Source organism: Synchiropus splendidus, chromosome 14 (genome assembly GCF_027744825.2).
Source record: "Synchiropus splendidus isolate RoL2022-P1 chromosome 14, RoL_Sspl_1.0, whole genome shotgun sequence".
Classification (NCBI taxonomy): domain Eukaryota; kingdom Metazoa; phylum Chordata; class Actinopteri; order Syngnathiformes; family Callionymidae; genus Synchiropus; species Synchiropus splendidus.
This window is the reverse complement of record NC_071347.1, coordinates 8126733-8146132: the sequence shown is the minus strand read 5'-3', so window position 1 is coordinate 8146132 and position 19400 is coordinate 8126733. Positions and strand designations below refer to the sequence as shown.

Sequence of the window (19400 nt, the reverse complement as noted above, 5' to 3'; positions counted from 1 at the left end):
TCAGCAATTTCACCGAGGAGCTATCTCCTCCTCAAGCCCACAGACATCAGATATCCACTAGCAACCTCTGCAGAAAAGGCTTTTACAACCACGGAAAGCGAAATTACGAGAGCGAGGAAAGAACAAAGACAAGAGGAGGAGAGCATCAGCTTCCATTCTCCCTCTGCATTAATTTAATAGTCGACAGGAACACGCCAACACAACGGGAAAGGTAAAAGGATTTGACAGAACATGCAGTCGATTAGCGTCAAGCTCAGGTTGTTCTCATAAACACAACACACAACATGACTAATGAGAGGAGCTGCTCGCGCTGTACCACGGCCCGGCGCAGTCCTCCGCACTCGGAAAATCATTTCCTGGTTGTTGATTCACAAATGGATCTCAGCCAAAGCATCTCCAGGCAAACAAAAGGCAGAAGGCAAGACAGTGCCAAGAACGGTACCATGAAACAGTTTGTCTTTGATACCTGAACATCAAAGGATGACATTAATGTTTTCGAAGAGCTGCATCCTTATGTTCATAGATGTACAACATGTTTTTGTGTTTTTTTGGGTGGATTTTTCTTTTTTCTTTTTCTTCAAAATATGGTAAAATATAAGTTTGAACTTTTTTGTCTAATTTCGTCACCTTTCAATTGTTATTTCCGTTCTTCCTAATAAAGCACGTCGGTGTGTTTCACTAGTATCTGTGCTAGATGTCACTTCTGTGTTTCTGTAGTTATCAGTTGGCAGCAGCATAACTTGTATGTTCACAAATACTTATATAAATGTGTAATTAAAGAAAACAAACAAGATTATTCAAACAGATCTAAATGATGTTGCAACATGTGTCTCAGTCAATATGATGATTCCGATCTTCAAGAGTCTCCTCAATAAGAATAATCTACAGCTCATGTTTACATCATGTTGTATAACTACAACGGCGTAGACAAAAAGAAATTGTTGAAAACACGTCGACTCAATGGCTTTCCTTTGCTATTTTTCCAACCTTCCCATCACAGCTCACGTCCGACTGGATTCAAAGTATTCCTAGATCAGAGACGTCCAAATGAGGAAGAAGTACATCACCAGGCTCAACTCCAAATCTCTCACAGGTGTCAATAATCTTACCTAAGAATCAGAGATGCCATATTGTAGTCCTATTGTAGTCCTATCTTAGACTAGTGACATATTGGCAACCTGGCCAGCTGCCTTTGATGTGGAGGCGCTGCTTTGAGCTTGTGACAGATATTAGTACCACAGTGGGGAAATTCAACTTGTTTCAGCTGCAACAGTGAAGACAATAAAGACATTAAAGACACTAAACATCAGAGCTAGAGTATACATAAAACACATTACTGCACCACATTGCATTATTTAACATATGCAATAAATAAATATTGATGCTATAATGCAACCTCTATAAAATATTAAATTGCTGTAATTGCTCACTGCAAAGGAAAATGTGGGTTTGATCATCTGATACCAATGAATTTTCATCCATTTTTCAGTCACTGACATGGCCCACAATGTACCGTCACGTTTCATACACCATTGTCATGCGACCATGAAAAAACTTTTCATGCTTATGAGAATTTGACAGGAGTTAACCTGAGGTTGCCAACTCTGAGAAAAATATGGGACACCTGGTTGGCAGAGTTTCCAGGACGACTGCTTTCACCAACCGGGTCAAATACCCCGACAAAGTGCGTCCCTGTTTGAGATCAATGTGGGACACATTACTTGCTGAATATGGGACGATACTGCTTTTCAAGGGAAACTTGAAGTTACTGCCTGCACTTAAAGATCGACCATCATGTATATTTAAGCTTCTACAACTTCACTCTTCCACCTTCCTCTGAAGTCCTGTTTAAGACAAACAAGCCAGCTGAGAAGTTTACCATGCTCATGTGACAATGGCCTGCGCTGACGACAGTACAAGAGGAGGCCACTGGCCCATGAAAGTGGGTGATGTGTACTGTGAAACCACCGATTCAGCAGACTGATAACATCCATATTGGGTGGCTTGACTTCAGCTAAGCGAAGCAGTGTCCCTGCTTTGTGGTCTTTGAAGGTACTCCCATTGCTAGCACTGGTTTCTGTGCTCAGTCCAAAAGTACGCAGTAAAGTAAAGAGTAAATAAGTGAGTGTGACCTGAACACTCAAGCTTTTTTGGAGGAGGGTTATCGGGTGCTTGATCCAGTTGAAACTACAGTATAATAAGTGTTGGTGAAAACTGATTGCAGGACAAACTCTTACACGCAGGATGATTTTTAAAAAATCCCTTGAGGGGTTAGTAAGAGGAAATTGGATTGACGGGACCATACAAGACCATACAAGAACTTACAGGATCAATTTATGACCTGATTTTGAGGTCCAGATTCAGGATAAGAGTTTAGAAACTATTTATGAAGTACATCAATAGATTCCTATTGACCTCGTGTGAGAAATGCATCTCTCATGACCAACCACAAACATCAAGATGTTATCCACACAAAGCTCAATACATAGTGCCCAGAAAAACACTCCTCCAATTAGACATGCTATCCAAAAGTGAGATTTCAGCTCCGATAGAGGTTTATTCCATCATGTTAACAACTGCATTTCCTTTCATGGAAGTTCATTATGCTCCTCAGGATGTGAGATTCGCACTGATTTCAGACACGTGTGGTTTTCTGCTCTTGTGGATTATCCTAAATGGGAAATGTGACATTCTGACAGCACACAAATACACAAGATGAATGACTGAGGGAAAAACATGAATTATCTGATGAAAGGAAGGTCGAGCAAGAAAAACAAGTCACTAAATCTCCCAAGTTTCTCATGTCACTTCCATCAGGAAAGGAACAGAGCTCCTGTACTGAATATTTCCCAACTCCCTGGAGGATGAAGCCTAAACTTCCTGTGTGATGATGTGACCTTTTTGTGCCTGGTGCGGATAAGCGCTTTAGCCTCCTGCAAACCTGCCCATAAATCGAAGCTAAAACCACTTAAAATGATGAAGATCATTAAATGGAAGTCAGATATGTAAAGCCAATGTTGGCATCGGAAACTTTCTGTTAAATGGAGCTTCGATTAGAGGGTGAGCGGAGCGGTGCCGCAGCCTCTCGGTACCGTCAGATCTGCAGGGTAATCAGTCGACCACGGAACAATGTGATTCAGGAGCGTTTTAAAAGAGGCACTTAGCGTCGAGCAACCGCAGAGAAACGGCAAAAAACAGAGCTTGAGTCGGTGGTAATATTCATCTTCTTGCAGCAGATGTGAGTGGTTGTATGAGTAGGGTCAAGATCTAGAGCTCCCACAATGCCGCTCATGAACCACAAGCTGAAGGCCTCCTTCTGTTGTTTTCCAGAAACAGGAAATTAACTTGTGTACATCATATTTGAGAGACATTTCTCAGTGACGTTCAGGTGTTGCCGTCACTTGCACATCTGCGTTGGGGGTGGGACTGAAATGGGGGCGGGACAAAGAGCCGTCCATTTATGGGAAAGACTGTGAAACAAGGATAACTGTGTCATTGGTCAACAACTTTTGCCGTTCTTAATATGTTTCTGCATTAATATGCCTGCAGCACATGCTGTGTGCGATTGAGATGAAAATGCCCAAAGGCAGATGGAACTTTATGGAAGAAGTCGGAGTTACTGAGCAAGTCTGGGGTGAAGGAATAAGTAGTTCAACATGTTGACACCAGAGATGGCTATTAATATGTTACATTCAGATGCAGTGTGCGGACCGATGTGACCCTCCCTGATGAAAGTTCTCCACCTGAAGTTCATTTGAATGTTTTGTGCTCGAGAACAATCCTCTGATTTGGCAGAGTTGATCATCAGCTCTGATTCTCCTGACAAGACCTGAAGTTCACAGTTCAGTAAAGGCCATCTTCATCCCCTTCTGGACCTACAGTCCGCTGCTTAGAGGCTTGACAGAGCAGTTCCCTCACAGACCTTCACCTTTCGAGGACAGGGGAGAATCGAACCAGAAATCAATAACAGCACACCTGAAGGTTGATTCTTTTCCACTCAAATGATGCTGCGGGTAAAAGCTGACTCTACTCAATAAAAGGACCATAGAAAAACTCACAAACACACTTTATAGTTGCATGACTTTGTCCGTTCCCTGTTCCCTCTCCCTTTGCCTCCGAGGACCATCAGGTCCGATTAGTTGGAAGCAATAATGGTTCTGCTTAATCAGCAGGTCAATAAGCAATGTTACGCTTCATTCCTTCCATTTTAACCTCAGCAAACATCAGACTTCGCCAGTGGCCGCAGCACTAGCACACACACACCAGCAGCAGCACATGACCCACAAAGATGATTTGTTATCAAAAGATAAAACAACAGAGGTATTATTGTCCTGAAGGTCTGCAACAGTGTGTGAAGTTCAAGGAGTCAGGTTGATGCTCATCTTTGGTAGCCTTGGTTTTTACTCGCTGCAGGCGAGAGGAACATCTGTTTGCAAAGACTCATTCAGAGAGCTGCAGCTATTCATCGCTTGTCAAAGGCGAGATGCGCCTCCTTTGGTTTGGGGAGTGCACATGAGTGTGGGACCTGGCAGGAAGCTGCGATGACATCAGCAAAACAGGAAGCAACTCCAATCATTGGACTAATAAAAGGGAGAAAACGCAATCATGTTGTGGAATGTTGCAGTGATGTCACATCCTGTCTTTCACATGCCGATGTCTTTTCCAACTGGAGCGGTTCAAATTGGCTCGTGAATGCAGCTGTTTCAATTCCACCTTCTCCACCAAGCGGCCCGACAAAGCCAATGGATTAGCGAGTGCACCTGCTTCAGTATGAAAACAAAGTGTTCCACACCACAATTGGTTTGTTGTACGACATAAATGTGATCACTGGAGCATCTCAATCCCTCTCATCTTTCCCTTCTGAAGCAGACCACCTGCATCACAAATATTTGCAGCTACATTTTAATGCTTCAAAACATTCCAAAATGCTCAGGGAACTGCAGCGCACCATCAACTTCAGTTTAGTCAAAACCCGTTCTAATAACAGAAAACAACGTACCGGAAGCCACAATTACATCCTTGATGGTGTTTCTAATAATAACAATAATAATAGTAATAATAGTGTGATGCACATTATGGCTTATTCAAGTGTTGTTATCCGCTTCAGGCTCTGTTCATTAACCCAGAGATGTATGGATTTAACCAACCGATTGAATCAAGATATCAATAATTTATGGGGAAAAGGTTAAACCCACAGCATCGATGCTTCAGAGTTTGGCAGGGACCATGTGAAGGACGTCCCCTCACGTTAGCGCTGCCAGGTGTTATGTAAGCCAGTGAATGAGAACGCATCATCAAATATGAACAACTACACAGCCTGCACTATCACAATATTTGGAGGAATTTTCGACAGGCCTCGGTAAAAACAAAGAAATACAGAAATGACGGCGACACGTTCCGTGTGTGCGAGCTGATAACGGTAATGAATGCATGGCTCTCTAGTGCAGGGAAGGAGTGAAGGTGAGTCCGCTGCAGATGTGGAAGTAGTAGGTAGAAAATCAGCTGTGTTTCACTACACACCAACTACACTGATCGAACCGTTCCAAGCCAGACTTAGTCCCCGTGCTGTGCTTCTGTTTCTCAGTCACACAACAGTCTTAATACCTGATGACGCCTTCACTGACAACCTGGTGGTTGTACACAACAAACGTACTCTTACGCCTTTCATTTGAAACCGCCTGCTACTGTACAACCAACAACAAATGTAAGGTCTCGTTCTGGTAGGGCTTCTGCCAATAAAAACAAGCTGCCACATTTGGGGAGGGAATAGTTATGGTTTGAACGGAGCCATGACATGGACTTTTATTTCTATTTTATGCCCACTTTTACTTTGAAAGTATGCTGCCCGATCTGCTTCACAGTGACATGGCATGGCAAACTGTCAGTGAACACATCTTGACGGCAAGGAAAATAGACTTCTTTGCCCTCTTTTCCTATACACACCATTGGTCATCTTTGCATCCTTGTCCGCCATTTTTCCCCCTCTCAAGCTTTTATTTTGTACTCTGTATTCTTCCTGCTTGACCATTTTATTGTAACTTTTTTTGTACTATACTTCTATCTGCCTGTTTGGTTGATCCATTTGGACTAGAGATGGAGGATGTGGGGAAAATATGATAAATGTTGCCATTGTGGTGATTTTTTACTTTGTATTCTTCCTCCTTGTACATGTTATTGTAACTTTTTTTGTACTATACAGTTGCGACCTCACCAACGACCGCCTCCAACAATGCTGCATCTGTTTTCCTCTCTTGTGCAAGAGGTACATGATCAATGCTTCTTCCAGTCTCCATGTTGGTTTAGTAGTTTGTCCTTGTCATGAATTATTGATACTGGACGACGGTAATGTTTGAAAAGGACGGGCATACAGTGGTACCTCGGTTTTCAAACGTCCCGGAAAAATTTCAATATTTTTTTGCTTCTGATTTCGAATGAAAATCCAGAACTCGAACGCCCCCGAAAAAAAACGGAAAAAACATGATGTGCACGGATCGATCAGCTGACCCAGGACGCGCTTTGTTATTGTGTATAACGCAGCCTCTGTATGCAGACGTGTCCCGTTAGCTACATTTACTGACTGTTTCTTCTTCATATTGAGGTGTAAAACCTTTCCTGTCTCCACACTGGACCGTGGTAGAGTGTCACAGGGGAGGTGCTGGAGCGCCCACTCCAGGGTTTGATGTCCTGTTGTCGGCTGGAGCTGGGACAGGGATGAGGCGAGTCTGGGACAGAGCGTTACTTGGTTTATGACTTTGTCACAGCCAAACTGCACAGAAGCGCACATTCAGAGCTGGACACGCACCGGGCACCTCTTCACTTCTGGAGAGACGTCACTCACTCGGCAACCCCTCCCACATGCAGCGGCCACACACATAGAGGAACAGCGCACCTGCAGCAGACACTCTACATTCACTCCTACAAAAGCCTATTTTAAGGCTTGGAACACATTATTTCTTTTTCCATTCATTGTAATGGGAAAAATCAATTCAGATTTCGAACAAATCGCTTCTCAAACGGCCGTCTGGAACAGATTGTGGTCGAGAACCGAGGTACCACTGTATTTTTGTATCTAAAGGGAGAATAAATGGGCCTTTAGTTGAGTATGTGAATTGGGAAACATAACATGCAAATCCAAAGCAGTTTGCAGTGCCCTCGCGAATTTATGGTGAGATGCTAATCTCTCACTGTGGGGATTGTTTTCAGTGATAAATTGTGTATGACGAGCCATCTCCCATTCCTAATTTGGATTTATGATTTGCCACATGTTTTGGACCACGGGGCTACATTGAATTTTTCTCTGGATTACAGGTTTGGACTGCGATTTTATATACTTTCACTCGCTGTCTGTGTCCACTTTAGGGTCTCTCTGAAACCTGACGTCTCCTCTTGCTATGTAAGGTGCTTGTAAAATCGACTGTGGGACATTATCTATCGTCACTTTCATTTTCAGTCAACTGTCATTTATCACATTTTCTCCAAAACACTGTGTGTTACACCTGTTTTGTCTGGTCGCACGTTCATGACTGCAAAAAACACACATGTCACCACACTCCCTCTTCCCGGTGGCGGCTCTGTTCTGCCATGGTTGCAATATCACTTAAACCTTCAAGCACAAGACAGTCACTCACTTAATCCCAGAGGGAAACCCAAACAAGCGCAGACTTCACACACACAAAAAAGGGCTTCGGGAGGAAATTGAACCCGGGACCTCGCAGTCGCCAGGCGGCAGTAAACAAATCAACGTTAAATACAAAACAGGCACAGATGGTTCTTCTGAAAACTCCAGTGATATTGATTTCTCAATCTGCATTCGAAGCAGAAGAGCTAGTGGCGTTCGCTCGACGATATTTGGGGCAACCATTTTTTTCTCTCTGGCTCACGGTTAAGATTAATAAAGCTAACAAGGTCAGAGTTTGCTGTAAGACTTACGTAAGTAATTAATACCACTCTATCGCTCCAGCTTCATCTCCCTGCACGTTAATTGACGGATCAGAAGCAGAGTAATTATGGGAGCGACACGAAGTATGACATCATGTATCCCCACGCTGGGGGCCCACTGAAGCTATGGAGAGGATGACTAAGGACATGGTTCAGATAAAGAACTGCATGTGACAGAACGGCAGCCGGTTCGACTCTTCTCTGGGCTCCTGAACGCTCGTGGTCACAGTCTTATCAGATTCTTCATACAGAGTGATTTATTTACACAGGAGGCACAAGATTTCCTTGACAGAATATAGTCATTTATTGTTTCTGATTTCATTTTAAGATGTTCCCGTTCGGAGGCAAATAATTGTATATTCACGTCGACTTCTCTTCATTTCTAATGTGGGGACGGCATCTGTGTTGTTGTAATAGCACCTCAAAATCTGCCTACCCAAGGTAAATAATACATATGAATAGATATTTCTAAGGGACCCAAACTAAAGGCAGTTAAAATGGCTTCAAAATAAACATTTGTTACAACATCTTAAGCAAGCTGCACCCAAATCATGCTAAACTAACACCGTACAAAAACAAAACTCAGATTAACCAAATTAAAACATAAAACTACTCAGTTCTTTACTGTCTTTTCATTTCACAAGTGAATTAAAATACTTAAACAAGACATCTTATTCTTACAGTTCAGATAAAAGTGCTGAGGTCAGCATATGGATTAAACATGCAGAAATGTTTTTAGAAACATTTTCCTTCCCTATTTAATGAATTATGGTTCACACTTTTCCCCACTCACTCTGCCCCCACTCTTTTATTTTTACATTCTGTGGTTTTCCCCAGTTTTCCAAGAGCAGTTTCCGTACCATACTCTTTCACTCATTCTCTACAAAATAAAACAAGGTTGTAGTGGTCTGGCACTACCTGGGGGAAGAGGTGAGGGACACCCTGCACAGGTAAACAGCCACTCACACACTCTTTATATTTCTATTAACTCCTTTGACCCCACACTACAACATTCCACACTCATGTGATCCCGCTTGAAAATGAATCGACTACTTATGGTGCACAGACATCCACAAACAAGTCCTTTGTCCATTGGGTCAGTAGCTTCAATTATATAATGATCATAACGTATAATTAATCCCTGATTTATGTTGAATGTACGTCAGCAGTTCAGCTTCAAGACAAGATTCTTCCAAAACATTTTAGTTTGCTCTTGTTTTAAAAACAAAATTTTTAAAAATCACCAGGTTACGTTCTTCCATTTATGAGCAGTGAGTGTGTAGCTTTGCAAAACATCAAACATATTCCCACTCATTTAAAACTAAAGGCAATTTGAAAAATACTTCAGCACACATGAAAAATGCGTCTTTGTTTTTCTTGTGTGAAAGAGTCCCACTCATGTGGCAGAATTTTAAGCTAAACATGCTGAAGTGTTTTAGCATATCCACACTGAAATTCACGCTACTTCCACTGAAGGAAGAGCCTGATTTTGGTGCTTCAGGATCCTGGAACAACCATCATATTTGAGGACAAGACCTCCAGTCGCAAACATTTAAAATAAGTGACGCAGAATTAAAACAACAGAAGAAGACAAGAGTAGAAACAATGGCAGGAGGTTTTCCATAAATTTACATTAGCATGAGCCAGGAATTCATGAGGAGGAAGCCCTGGGTCCCTAATTGCCATGGCAACTCTCTGTGTTTTGCATGTGCCCTGATGCGTTTGGAATGTTTTGCGAGTGTGTTTATAGTTGATGATCAGATACTTGTAGGAGTCTTCTCTGGCCTATTGTGTTCAGGAGTGTTCAGAAAGCTGCCAGCGAGTGAAACTACAGAGGAGAAACCAGAAGGGCGCTTCAACGGAACACTATTTCATAACGCGTTTTACTCTTTTAAGCCTGTCTGGCAGCGTGCGTCTCTCTGTGATGTTGTTTTGCTCCTGCTTCAGTCACAGGAATATTTTGGGCTGGTTTTAAAGAGGTGATGATCATAGTTAAGCCTCTCGCACACTGGAGCCGGGCCAGTGTGACTGCATTACCAGGGGAAAGGATCCACACAGCCAGATAGAGTTTTGAGTTTGGAGGAGACTCTTGCTATCAGAGTGCCATTGAGCCTATTGACTCCTAATTAACTGTCTTTGCTTTCAAACAAGATGGTAATCCGCCTGTAATTAGGGAGACTAAGTCGCACACGACGTGGCCTCGCTGGCAATCTGCTTACAGGACGGGGAAAGGATGGAGTCTGCAAGTCAACAAATGGGCACAGGAAGAGATGAGGGCAGAGAAGGAGGGTAAAGTTGCTGGCAAATGGAATGAGGACAAGACACAAACACATGTTGAGAGCAGGAGTAGATGGTGGAAGATGTTTAATAAGCTCAGAGGGGCACAGAGGCCTGGCTGCAGCACAGGAAATAACAACAGGACAGAACCATGGTTCATGCTGGTACATTTTATTTACAGGACAAGGAAGGAGCGGCGGGGAGGTCGGTTGGATGAAGACGGAGGAGGAGTCCGTGGAAGAAAAAAAAAAAGCATAGGAAGTTTGAGGAGATGCTATGACATCATTGAACTTTACAAAGTGATGGAGGAGCAGCAGGACACGCATGCAAGGTATCTATGGAGATGGTGGTGCAGGCTGGCTGCAGTGGCAGTAACGTGTCATTTAGCATGTTTTCGATGTGGGAGGCGATTTCATTTCCAACCTCATCATCATCATCATCATCATCATCATCGCGATCCGCACCGAGGTTCATACTCACCACATTCGCTTCCTGGGAGGGAGACAATGTTCTTTGTTGGAGGCGGTCACCCCCAGAGCAAGCTGCATAACAGTAATGTATTTCTGGTAATTCACCATGGTACTGTCCACCGCGACTAAAAATCCAACCCAAAGAAACGCGCAGGTGATCATATATGTCTCTATTTCCTGGCATCCGCCTCCGCTGCGTCTTCCGAGCTCAACATCACATCGCCATTTCCAGCAGCGCTGAAGGACTGACAGTGAAAACACTCCCCGAGGAGCCGAGAGGAAGGTGTCGAACCGCCGCGACCCATGTCTGCAATGACACTCTGACCGTCTTTCAGCGCCCGCGAACACATCCCAGGTCCATCCGACGTGTTCTCCTCCACCTCCCGCGCGTCTCTGCCTCAGTATGTGTTGTCAGCACCGGTCAGGATGTGGACATTCTTCTCCTTTTCCTCCTCCCTCCTTCCTCTCCAGGGTTGGAAACACTCCGTGAAAAACGCTGCAGCGTCCAGCGTCCGCGTGTGCGCGCGTGTGTGAGGTAGAGAAGACAGTGTGTGTACAGTGTAGTCAGAGGGGAGAGACTGAGAGGGAGAGGAGGGGGGGAGGAGGGACTGATGCTCAGTCGAAGCATCTCTGTTGGAAATCCAAATTCCGTCTTTGATAGTGTTGGTGAAATCACACACGCAAATGTCCCACAGTCATTGTAGCGGAGCCAGGTGGATGTCCTCGAATATTTGGGCCAGAAAACGGTTTTACAACAGTAAAATCAACCCTCCATCCAGGAATGAACTTGGATTTTTAACGTTTACACGAGCCTTTAATTTCTCTAGAGTTTTTTTTCTGGCACATTTTTTCGCTACAGTAACTGTCTTTCTGGAAACGACTAGTCTCCAGGGTGATTTGGTACACAAGTTGGGAGGCACTCAGAGCACAGATGTCAGACAGTCCTAAACTCTGATTTATGCAGTAGTTACGACTTCAATAAATACTTACATGCATGGAGAATTAGAGGAGGAAAAGCCCTTCTGCCATGGTTTAGATTTAAGATACCTAACCCCGTCGAAAGCACACATTTATAGCTGGATTGTTACTCACAGAGAAGTTTCTTTACTGCGGTTTTAATGCATATGCTCCTGTTTTCATTGTCAACCGACAAAGGTCTCAATACAGCCGACTTCGAGTGACTGTGTGACCCATTTCCAATCACGACCAGCCAAACAGGTTCTAGTAATTGGCAGAATCTATCTTGTTGGACCAGATTGAATGGGACAACCTTCACTCCAAACTGCCCTTCTGGCGAAAACAATAATAAACATTCTGTGTCTGACACTATGTTCTGTCTTGAAAGCCTGTTTTGCATTGAAAGGATATGCTCTGTTCCCTGCATCACTTGAGTTTGTCTCTAAATGTTGTTGAGACGTGACGATTTATTTGGGTGAATGTGGTCAAGACTCGGAGCAGTTTGTCCCGGTGCTGCAGCGCTGCGGGAAGCACCGCATGAAATGCTGCAGAAAGCTGAATGGGTCTAACAAAACCAACACTGACACAGAGTCTCAGTATTTACTGATGTCAATATTGACAGTTTCTTGTCTTAAAAACTATGAAGAGTGGGGGCCACGTCATGGAGGTCTCATCGTGGTCACATATGTGAATTTGGAAAAAGAGCTGGAAGGCACGAGTAGTCTGCCTCACACTTGTGTTTATCGAATCTACTGTGAGTCAAATTGTCATTGTGCGGATTGTTTTCAGCGGTAAATCGTGATAGGTTCCTAGATGGCCCAGTGGTGTAGATGCCAAATTATCCAGCCATTTCCTCAAAGAAGCATCCCCACTCAGATGACTGCATGTGGCTTGGCTTTACACTATATATGAAAAAGAGTCACATTGTGAAGCCTATCCCAGCTACATAGGGCAACATGCAGGAGACACCAGTCAATCTGGGCAGTCACTCTCACATACAGCTAGTTTAGACTCATCAATTAGCCTTAGTGTGTGGGAGGAAACCAGAGTGCCCGCGGGAAAACTCTGGTTTAATGCTTTACTCCTAACCAAGAGTCACCACACTGTTTGTTTTTTACTCGATGTTTTGTCGAGATGTATCTCGATAGCTGAAGCATCAGCGGTGCAGCCAAGGATTTCCGGCCCCGAAGGAAACATAATAAAGGGCACTTGGAGCTATTTATCACCTCACAGCAGTCTCACTAACCTCGTCTGCTGATGAACGTCATGCACCACTTGGTGGAAATTTCCCGGAGCATTCATCCACATCTCATGGCCTTCATCAGCACATTTCCTGGCCAGTGGACCTAATGCTGTTTTTTCTTTTTCAGTGCGGCTTGCTGCTCCCAAGGTCATATATGTTTGCTCCATTCTTTAGTCTCCATTGTCTATTCAAGAGGTGCATTCTTTACTGGTGGTTATGAATTAAAGCAGGAAAAAAAAGTGATGAATTACAGCCATCAAGACTCTTACTGAGGTCTCATCCTAAATTCTGAGAGAGACTGTTCCAAGAGAAAAAACAGCTCTTTCATGGTATCACTTCTCTCATCTTTGCTGTGAAGTCCCCTAGTTAGTGGAGATGATCTTTGCAAGACGACCAAACAACAAGGCTGGCGCCACTTCATCTGGAGAAAGTACTTGTTGTCATGTTTTTATTTATTCAGCTACTATTTTACTACTTTTTTGTGCAGCTAAATTTGCTTTTCCATTATGATGTCCTTTTAAGAAAATGTATTTTCCCTCTTATTTATTAGTCAATATTGCAAAAACCAAAAAAAAAAACATCCTGGAAATGACAAAGATAGAAACGACAAAGATGGAAACGACCGAATCCGTCAATGAATTGGTATCAGGCAAAGCATTCGTTTTTTCACGTCATGTACACAGAAGGTCGCATTATTATTATTATTATTGTTATTATTATTGTTATTATTATTATGTGATCTGTATCAGTGATCTGTATTAGTGATGGGCATTCTGGCTGATCCAAATACATATTCAGTCCAAAATTGCATTCTAAACAGAAGATAGATGGAAAGTCTATTTCCCCCCCAAAACTGATGCACTTTCATGTGAACATTTTGAAAAGTTTTCAACATGGCCAGGACTTATTTAGATTTATTAGTTAGACGGATTAGTTACACACAAAAGAAATGAATCGGTTTACACAATTCACACGAATTTACATGCACATGTTCTAGATGCACCACATTAAACATTGTGATGTCATCATCAATGAGAGTGATGATGGATGGAAAAATGTAAGTTATAAGAAAAACTTCAGTGTATAAGCATGAAAAATGTTCTTTGCACCTTATGCAGCAATGTCCACCATGATGTTTAAGCTAGTGTGGACATGCCATCATTCTGGTGTCAAATATGAAAAACACTTTTTTTTGCGTATTTAACCAGAAACCATTTGCATTATTAGGTGTTGTCACATGACATCATAGTCCTCAGGTGTGCACCAATAACCCAAAAGGAAATCAACTTTTACTGACTCAGACTGGTTTTATGTCCACACCATCATGTCGTTCTCAAAGCCATAGCCACAGCTTACAAAGCACATTCTGAGTCGCCTTGTTTATTACTGGTGCTGATGCTGTTTTGAAGATAATGGTTACATTAAACCCCGCAGGCGCTCTCCTGCCGTTACCGTCTATCACAATGACTTCACATTTGCTCCATTGATTTCTAATGATTTGACACAGCAAACAGAATCAGCCTTTAAAGGAAACAACCACTGTATATTCACAAACATTCAATGTCTTTTAACTTCAAGCAGGTTTTTTTTTTTTTTGCCAGTTTGCGCTCACACAAACACTGAGTCAGCCGTCATTTGCAAGCAGAGGTGAGCGTGAGTTGTTTTTCAGTCAATGGACTGACACACTGGTGCCGATCTAAGCTGGAGAGTAAGTCGATTAGTCTAGACTTTGAAGTGGTGGAGAAGAGAGCCGCCTACTCACCTGGACACAGAAGTGCACTTCTCCCTCGCACACACACACACACACACACAGACAGATTTACGTCACGCTCTGTCAAACAGCACAAGCCGTCTGGAGCAGATGGACAACACACACACGCACAACAAAAAAAACGCTGAGCAAACCACCAGTTCTTGAATTGAACAAAGGCTGATACAAGCACGGTGAGCTAATAGGATTATCAGATTTGCTAATTAGAACAAAACACAAGCTGGAGAAAAAATGACCTCAACAACCGCCTCGAAGAATTCTAACGTCCAGTCAAGCAGGCCGAGCATGAACCCGCCGCAGCCTGTAGCAGGGGAGCAAATCCCTCGGTGGCCGACATTGCTAAAAATGTGTGCACCTATGACACAGAAGTGCTCTATGCATGATTGAAAGTATTTCCCCCCAACTGCATTAAGTGATGCTAAGCTAATGTCCCTCCATTCCGTTATAAAATGCAACTTTCAGCTTAGTGATATGGATGTTCCAGGGGTTTAGGGGGAAGCCTCTGTGGATTTAAAAAAAATAGTTGAATTGTTTGCTAGGAAGAAAGCAGAGTAACAAGAGAGCCCCAATGTCTGTAGGTGACATGAGATTGGGCTAGATAAAATGTGTCTTATATCATATTATATGCCAGGCCTGGCCAACCTGCGGCTCTTCAGCCCTGCAGCTTTGGTCAGTTTCATGCAGCTCTTTACCAAAGGAGCCACGGAGTCGCCGAACTGCTTATACGGCAAATAAGTCGAAAAGATATGAGCTTTTTCTGCGAAATTTCAAAATATCGTTCGAAGACTTTGAATATTTTTTAAACATAAACAATATGCCTCGCCTCACGAGCACCAAGCCGCTCCTCATACCTGGACTGTCATCAGAAGACAAAATAACATTACTTAGTTTCACTTTGTCATTCCCTAAACTAAACGTATGGCATGTGTTTTTCGCGTATTATTCATCGTTGATTGACGTGAAGTCTGTTTAATTCAGTGGAGTGCAGCGTCGCTCACACACACACAGACCCGGGTGACGTTACTGGTGGCATGAGCCACGTAAAAAAAATGTCTAAATATGATAAATGGCGCTTAATATTTCAGAGGATCACGGTAAAATGTATTAGTCTTAAAAATAAATGCACAAGAGGCATACGCCGGACACGAACGGACAGCTTTGTGACACACAGGGATGTGCTTTAACCGCCATACAGACTAGGTTTCCAGGTGAGCCTTACAGCCTTGTCTGCCATACCTACATATTTGTAGGACGTAGCTCTTTGCTGTAACACAATAAATAAAGTGAGGTGCTTAGCATTTAACCAGTTGGCCACCCATTATATGCATTGTTAAAAAGTGGTAATTACACATCACTAGTCACATTAAAGCCTGATATGATACTAGTAACATCTGACTTACGACCTGCTCGACTTACGTCCACGCGTACTTACGACCACGGCCAGCAGATTTTTTATTCAATGTCAGCAGCACTTAGCAGCCCGACAATGCGTACGACAGTTACAGCAGCACAGTATCCCAGCATCTCACTCTCACACAGAGATCTACCACTACAGTAGCACCTATAACCCTCGCGTACGCTATTTTGAATGGCATTCGACTTAGGTCCAAGCTGACTTACGACCGGTTGGTCGGAACCGATCCCGGTCGTGAGTCGGATGTTACTTGTACAGTGCCCAGGGGGCAGAGAAACAAAAACAAGCCGTGCCAATAACGTCACACCAGACAGCAACGCTGGGATATCCGGGAATTCCACTAGAATATCAGCAGAGCTTTCAAATAGTGTCCATTACAACTGTTAGCACGTGGACAAAACAGCCAAATAACAAAGTATGTTTTCATGGGAATGTATGACTCAGTAGTAAAGTCATCACAGTGACCACTTTGGACCTGCTGTGCCTGGTCAAGAACCAGAGGTATGATGTGCCTGTGAGTCACTCCTCACATACTGTAGTCGACAGTGGGCCCAGTGAGTCACAGCGGTGGACAGGCAGTGAAGGCTTCCAACATGTTGTTAATGAAATCATCAGCATTGTTCTCCGCTCTAACGAAGCTACCAGCATCCTGTCACCTCAGCAGTCAGGTGAATGTGCTGCATAACCAGACATGACGGCTCCACATTATCAGACATGCGAGACACAGGCATCATTAGTGGAAGGAGGAAGTGCTGTGGACAGACACACACACTCTCATCAGCCACCTCTCCCCTCCCTCGTCTGTGGACGCACACGTTTTATGGGATGCAGTAGCAGTGTGTCAGTGGGGAAGCAGGCGGCAGTGGGTCAGTGGCTGTGGTGCAGTCCGAGGCCCACTGCATCCCCACACACACCTCACTGCAGCACTTTCTTCCCACACTGCACTGCATTTCTCACCATCATGTCTGTTCCCGGCACGTCATTGCCCTTCACTCATCACGCCACACGCTAAAGAGCCATTTTTCCATCCACCAAATAGGACAGACGGGGCTGCCCTTCTTTTTCCCGTGTCCTTATACTCCATTGTCCACTTCATCCTGCACGGCAATAGCTGCTTTGTGGGTCTCCCCGAGGAGACGATCCTGGACGAACGCCCTAAGAACTGCTGCCACTATAACGTCGTGATTTATTACTTTTGCACCAAACAAAGAGGAAGTTCACAGAGAAAGTCCTCCTCACATGAATACACTGCACCAGGAAGAGTAATGAAACACACACACACACACGCAGAGTTGCACCTTGGTGCTGTCGCAGTGCTTTCTCTCCATGTGCTTTGAGGTGAGTCATCAGCACAGAGAAGCATAACCTCACAGCTTCAGCTAATCTCTCCTCTGCTCCTCCTCCACCTCCTCCTCAACCTGCCAGCATCTCATTTTCCCCGCTTACGGATGAAGGCACAGTGGCTTCCACCATGGCGGCAGCCGCACCTACACATATAAGGCCGGGGCTCCACTGTGGGAGACAGCTATATGTCCTCAGCTATAAGACTCCTTGTCACCACACCAATAATTCACTCTAATCCTTTGTTAAACTGCACTTGAATCACGTGCATGACAGTTTAGATGACTCATGTCAGAGAAAGTCTGAAGTCGTGGTAGAGAAAAAGTTTCAACTGACGACAAGTCACAAAGCCACACAGCTCCTCCGTGGCCCTTAAACGCGAAGCCCAGAGACGTGATTAAACGCTTCATGTCAGCATGAGAGTGACCACAGGCTCGCTGCTGCAACAACAACACTAATAAACACAGCGTCCGTGCGAAGCCTCGGTGCTGACATTCAATCTTCTGCACCGGTGACCATCGGAGAGAGGGCGTCTCGGAGCCCAACTTGGCGTGAAGGTGCGTGCGGCGCTATCAGGTGGCTTCTGCTTTCCTAACAAGGTCTGTGTTGGCATGCGTCACGCCACAAGCCAACACGTGACGCCGTCCAACTAACATGCAAACCACTTTCGCTAACACATTCCCCCAACACATGGTCAGGGCATATTTCATGACAGAAGTTAAATTAAAGAGACTTACATGGCCTTGGTGGTCGTCTGTGTTTCTGGTGGAGGATTTGTGACCATCCTGCTGCTACAGTGTTGTGTGTGTGTGTTGATCTCTTTCAGTCAGCTTGTCTTTGAGTGCGTGTGTGTTTGTGTGTGTGTGTGTCGGTGCTTCAGGACAGGCCACTGGGACGACTGTCTCCATGCTGACTTAGCTGTCATACATTACAGAGGCCTCCTTAACGGTCTAGGGAGCATATCAGCTTGTCTGCCCTGTCACTTCAGGCACCACGTCCCAGCAAACCAACCACCACCACTCCCCCACCCACCCACCTCTCAGACCTACACAATGTCAACAGTTTCCAGCGTTTTCAACTCCCCCTGGTATTTTCACCAAGCTCTTCAGGAGTCAACAACACATCTAGAAAGGCATCTCTCGGCCAAGGTTTAAGCCAAAGTGACAGAAGCCGGCGCCATGTCTTGGTCCCAAACATATACTAAATTCAATCCCGTCCTTTCTATTGAATTAAGGATGAGGAGGACATTATGCAACCTTGACATTTGCTGCGGCTGACTTTTACGGCCACGCTGATCTACAATCACTGTTCCGGTGTGGTAACCTCTGGCACATTATGAAGTACAACTTCAGCGGTCAGCAGCACAAGTTTACAGTGCCTTTCAAATAATATCGGTGTTTTCAGTGCTGTGATAAATGTAATAGGGATGAATAAAATTGGGGGTTTGGGCAAAAGGAAGGTCTTTAAAGACGCCAAAGTATGTATGAACACACCCAGTGGCTTCTACTCTCTCACGACACAGCTGACAGCATTAAATAGTAGAACCTTCACTCAGAGGGCATAATGCTGGGGACAACCAGGACAGGTCTTTGTATTTGTGCAGCCTTCACAATGTCTGAGTAAGGCTGGCAATTAAATTCTATTCTTTTGTAATATTATTATTATTGATATTACATTATATTCTGAAGCTTTTGATACATTATATATACAGTTACACAATACAGAATCAAATGAAAATGTTACTTCTTTTTACTGTCACAGCAGAACTGTAAATGCATTTATTACTATCCTCACTAGAAAAACATTTGTCCCGCCATTTATGTCTAAGTTTTTCCTCATTTTGGCTCGATGGAATGCATTCTGTTTTGAGTGTTGTGGTTGAGACAGCCCATCCCAAGTCATGACCAAAATATGCAGAGACCAAGTCCAAGACCAAGATTTTGAGAGCCCCAAGACCAAGTCGAGACCAAGACCAATGACAGGCGATAC

At 43.9% G+C, this 19400-nt stretch overlaps 1 protein-coding gene across 14 annotated transcripts in view; it reads right to left on the bottom strand.

Annotated features, from left to right (window-relative positions):
• Positions 1-19400, bottom strand: part of tjp1b (tight junction protein 1b) — an 80989-nt gene that overhangs the window by 59741 nt on the left and 1848 nt on the right. For 3 of the 14 annotated variants that reach the window (XM_053885486.1, XM_053885487.1, XM_053885489.1), the window contains exon 1: positions 10696-18397. The exons of 10 other annotated variants lie outside the window; for them this stretch is intronic. In XM_053885486.1, coding sequence (XP_053741461.1) covers positions 10696-10847 — 152 coding nt within the window. In that variant the 5' untranslated portion in view covers positions 10848-18397. Of the gene's footprint in view, positions 1-10695; positions 18398-19400 lie in introns of those variants that run through there. One more of the 14 variants, XM_053885488.1, reaches the window with a different exon arrangement.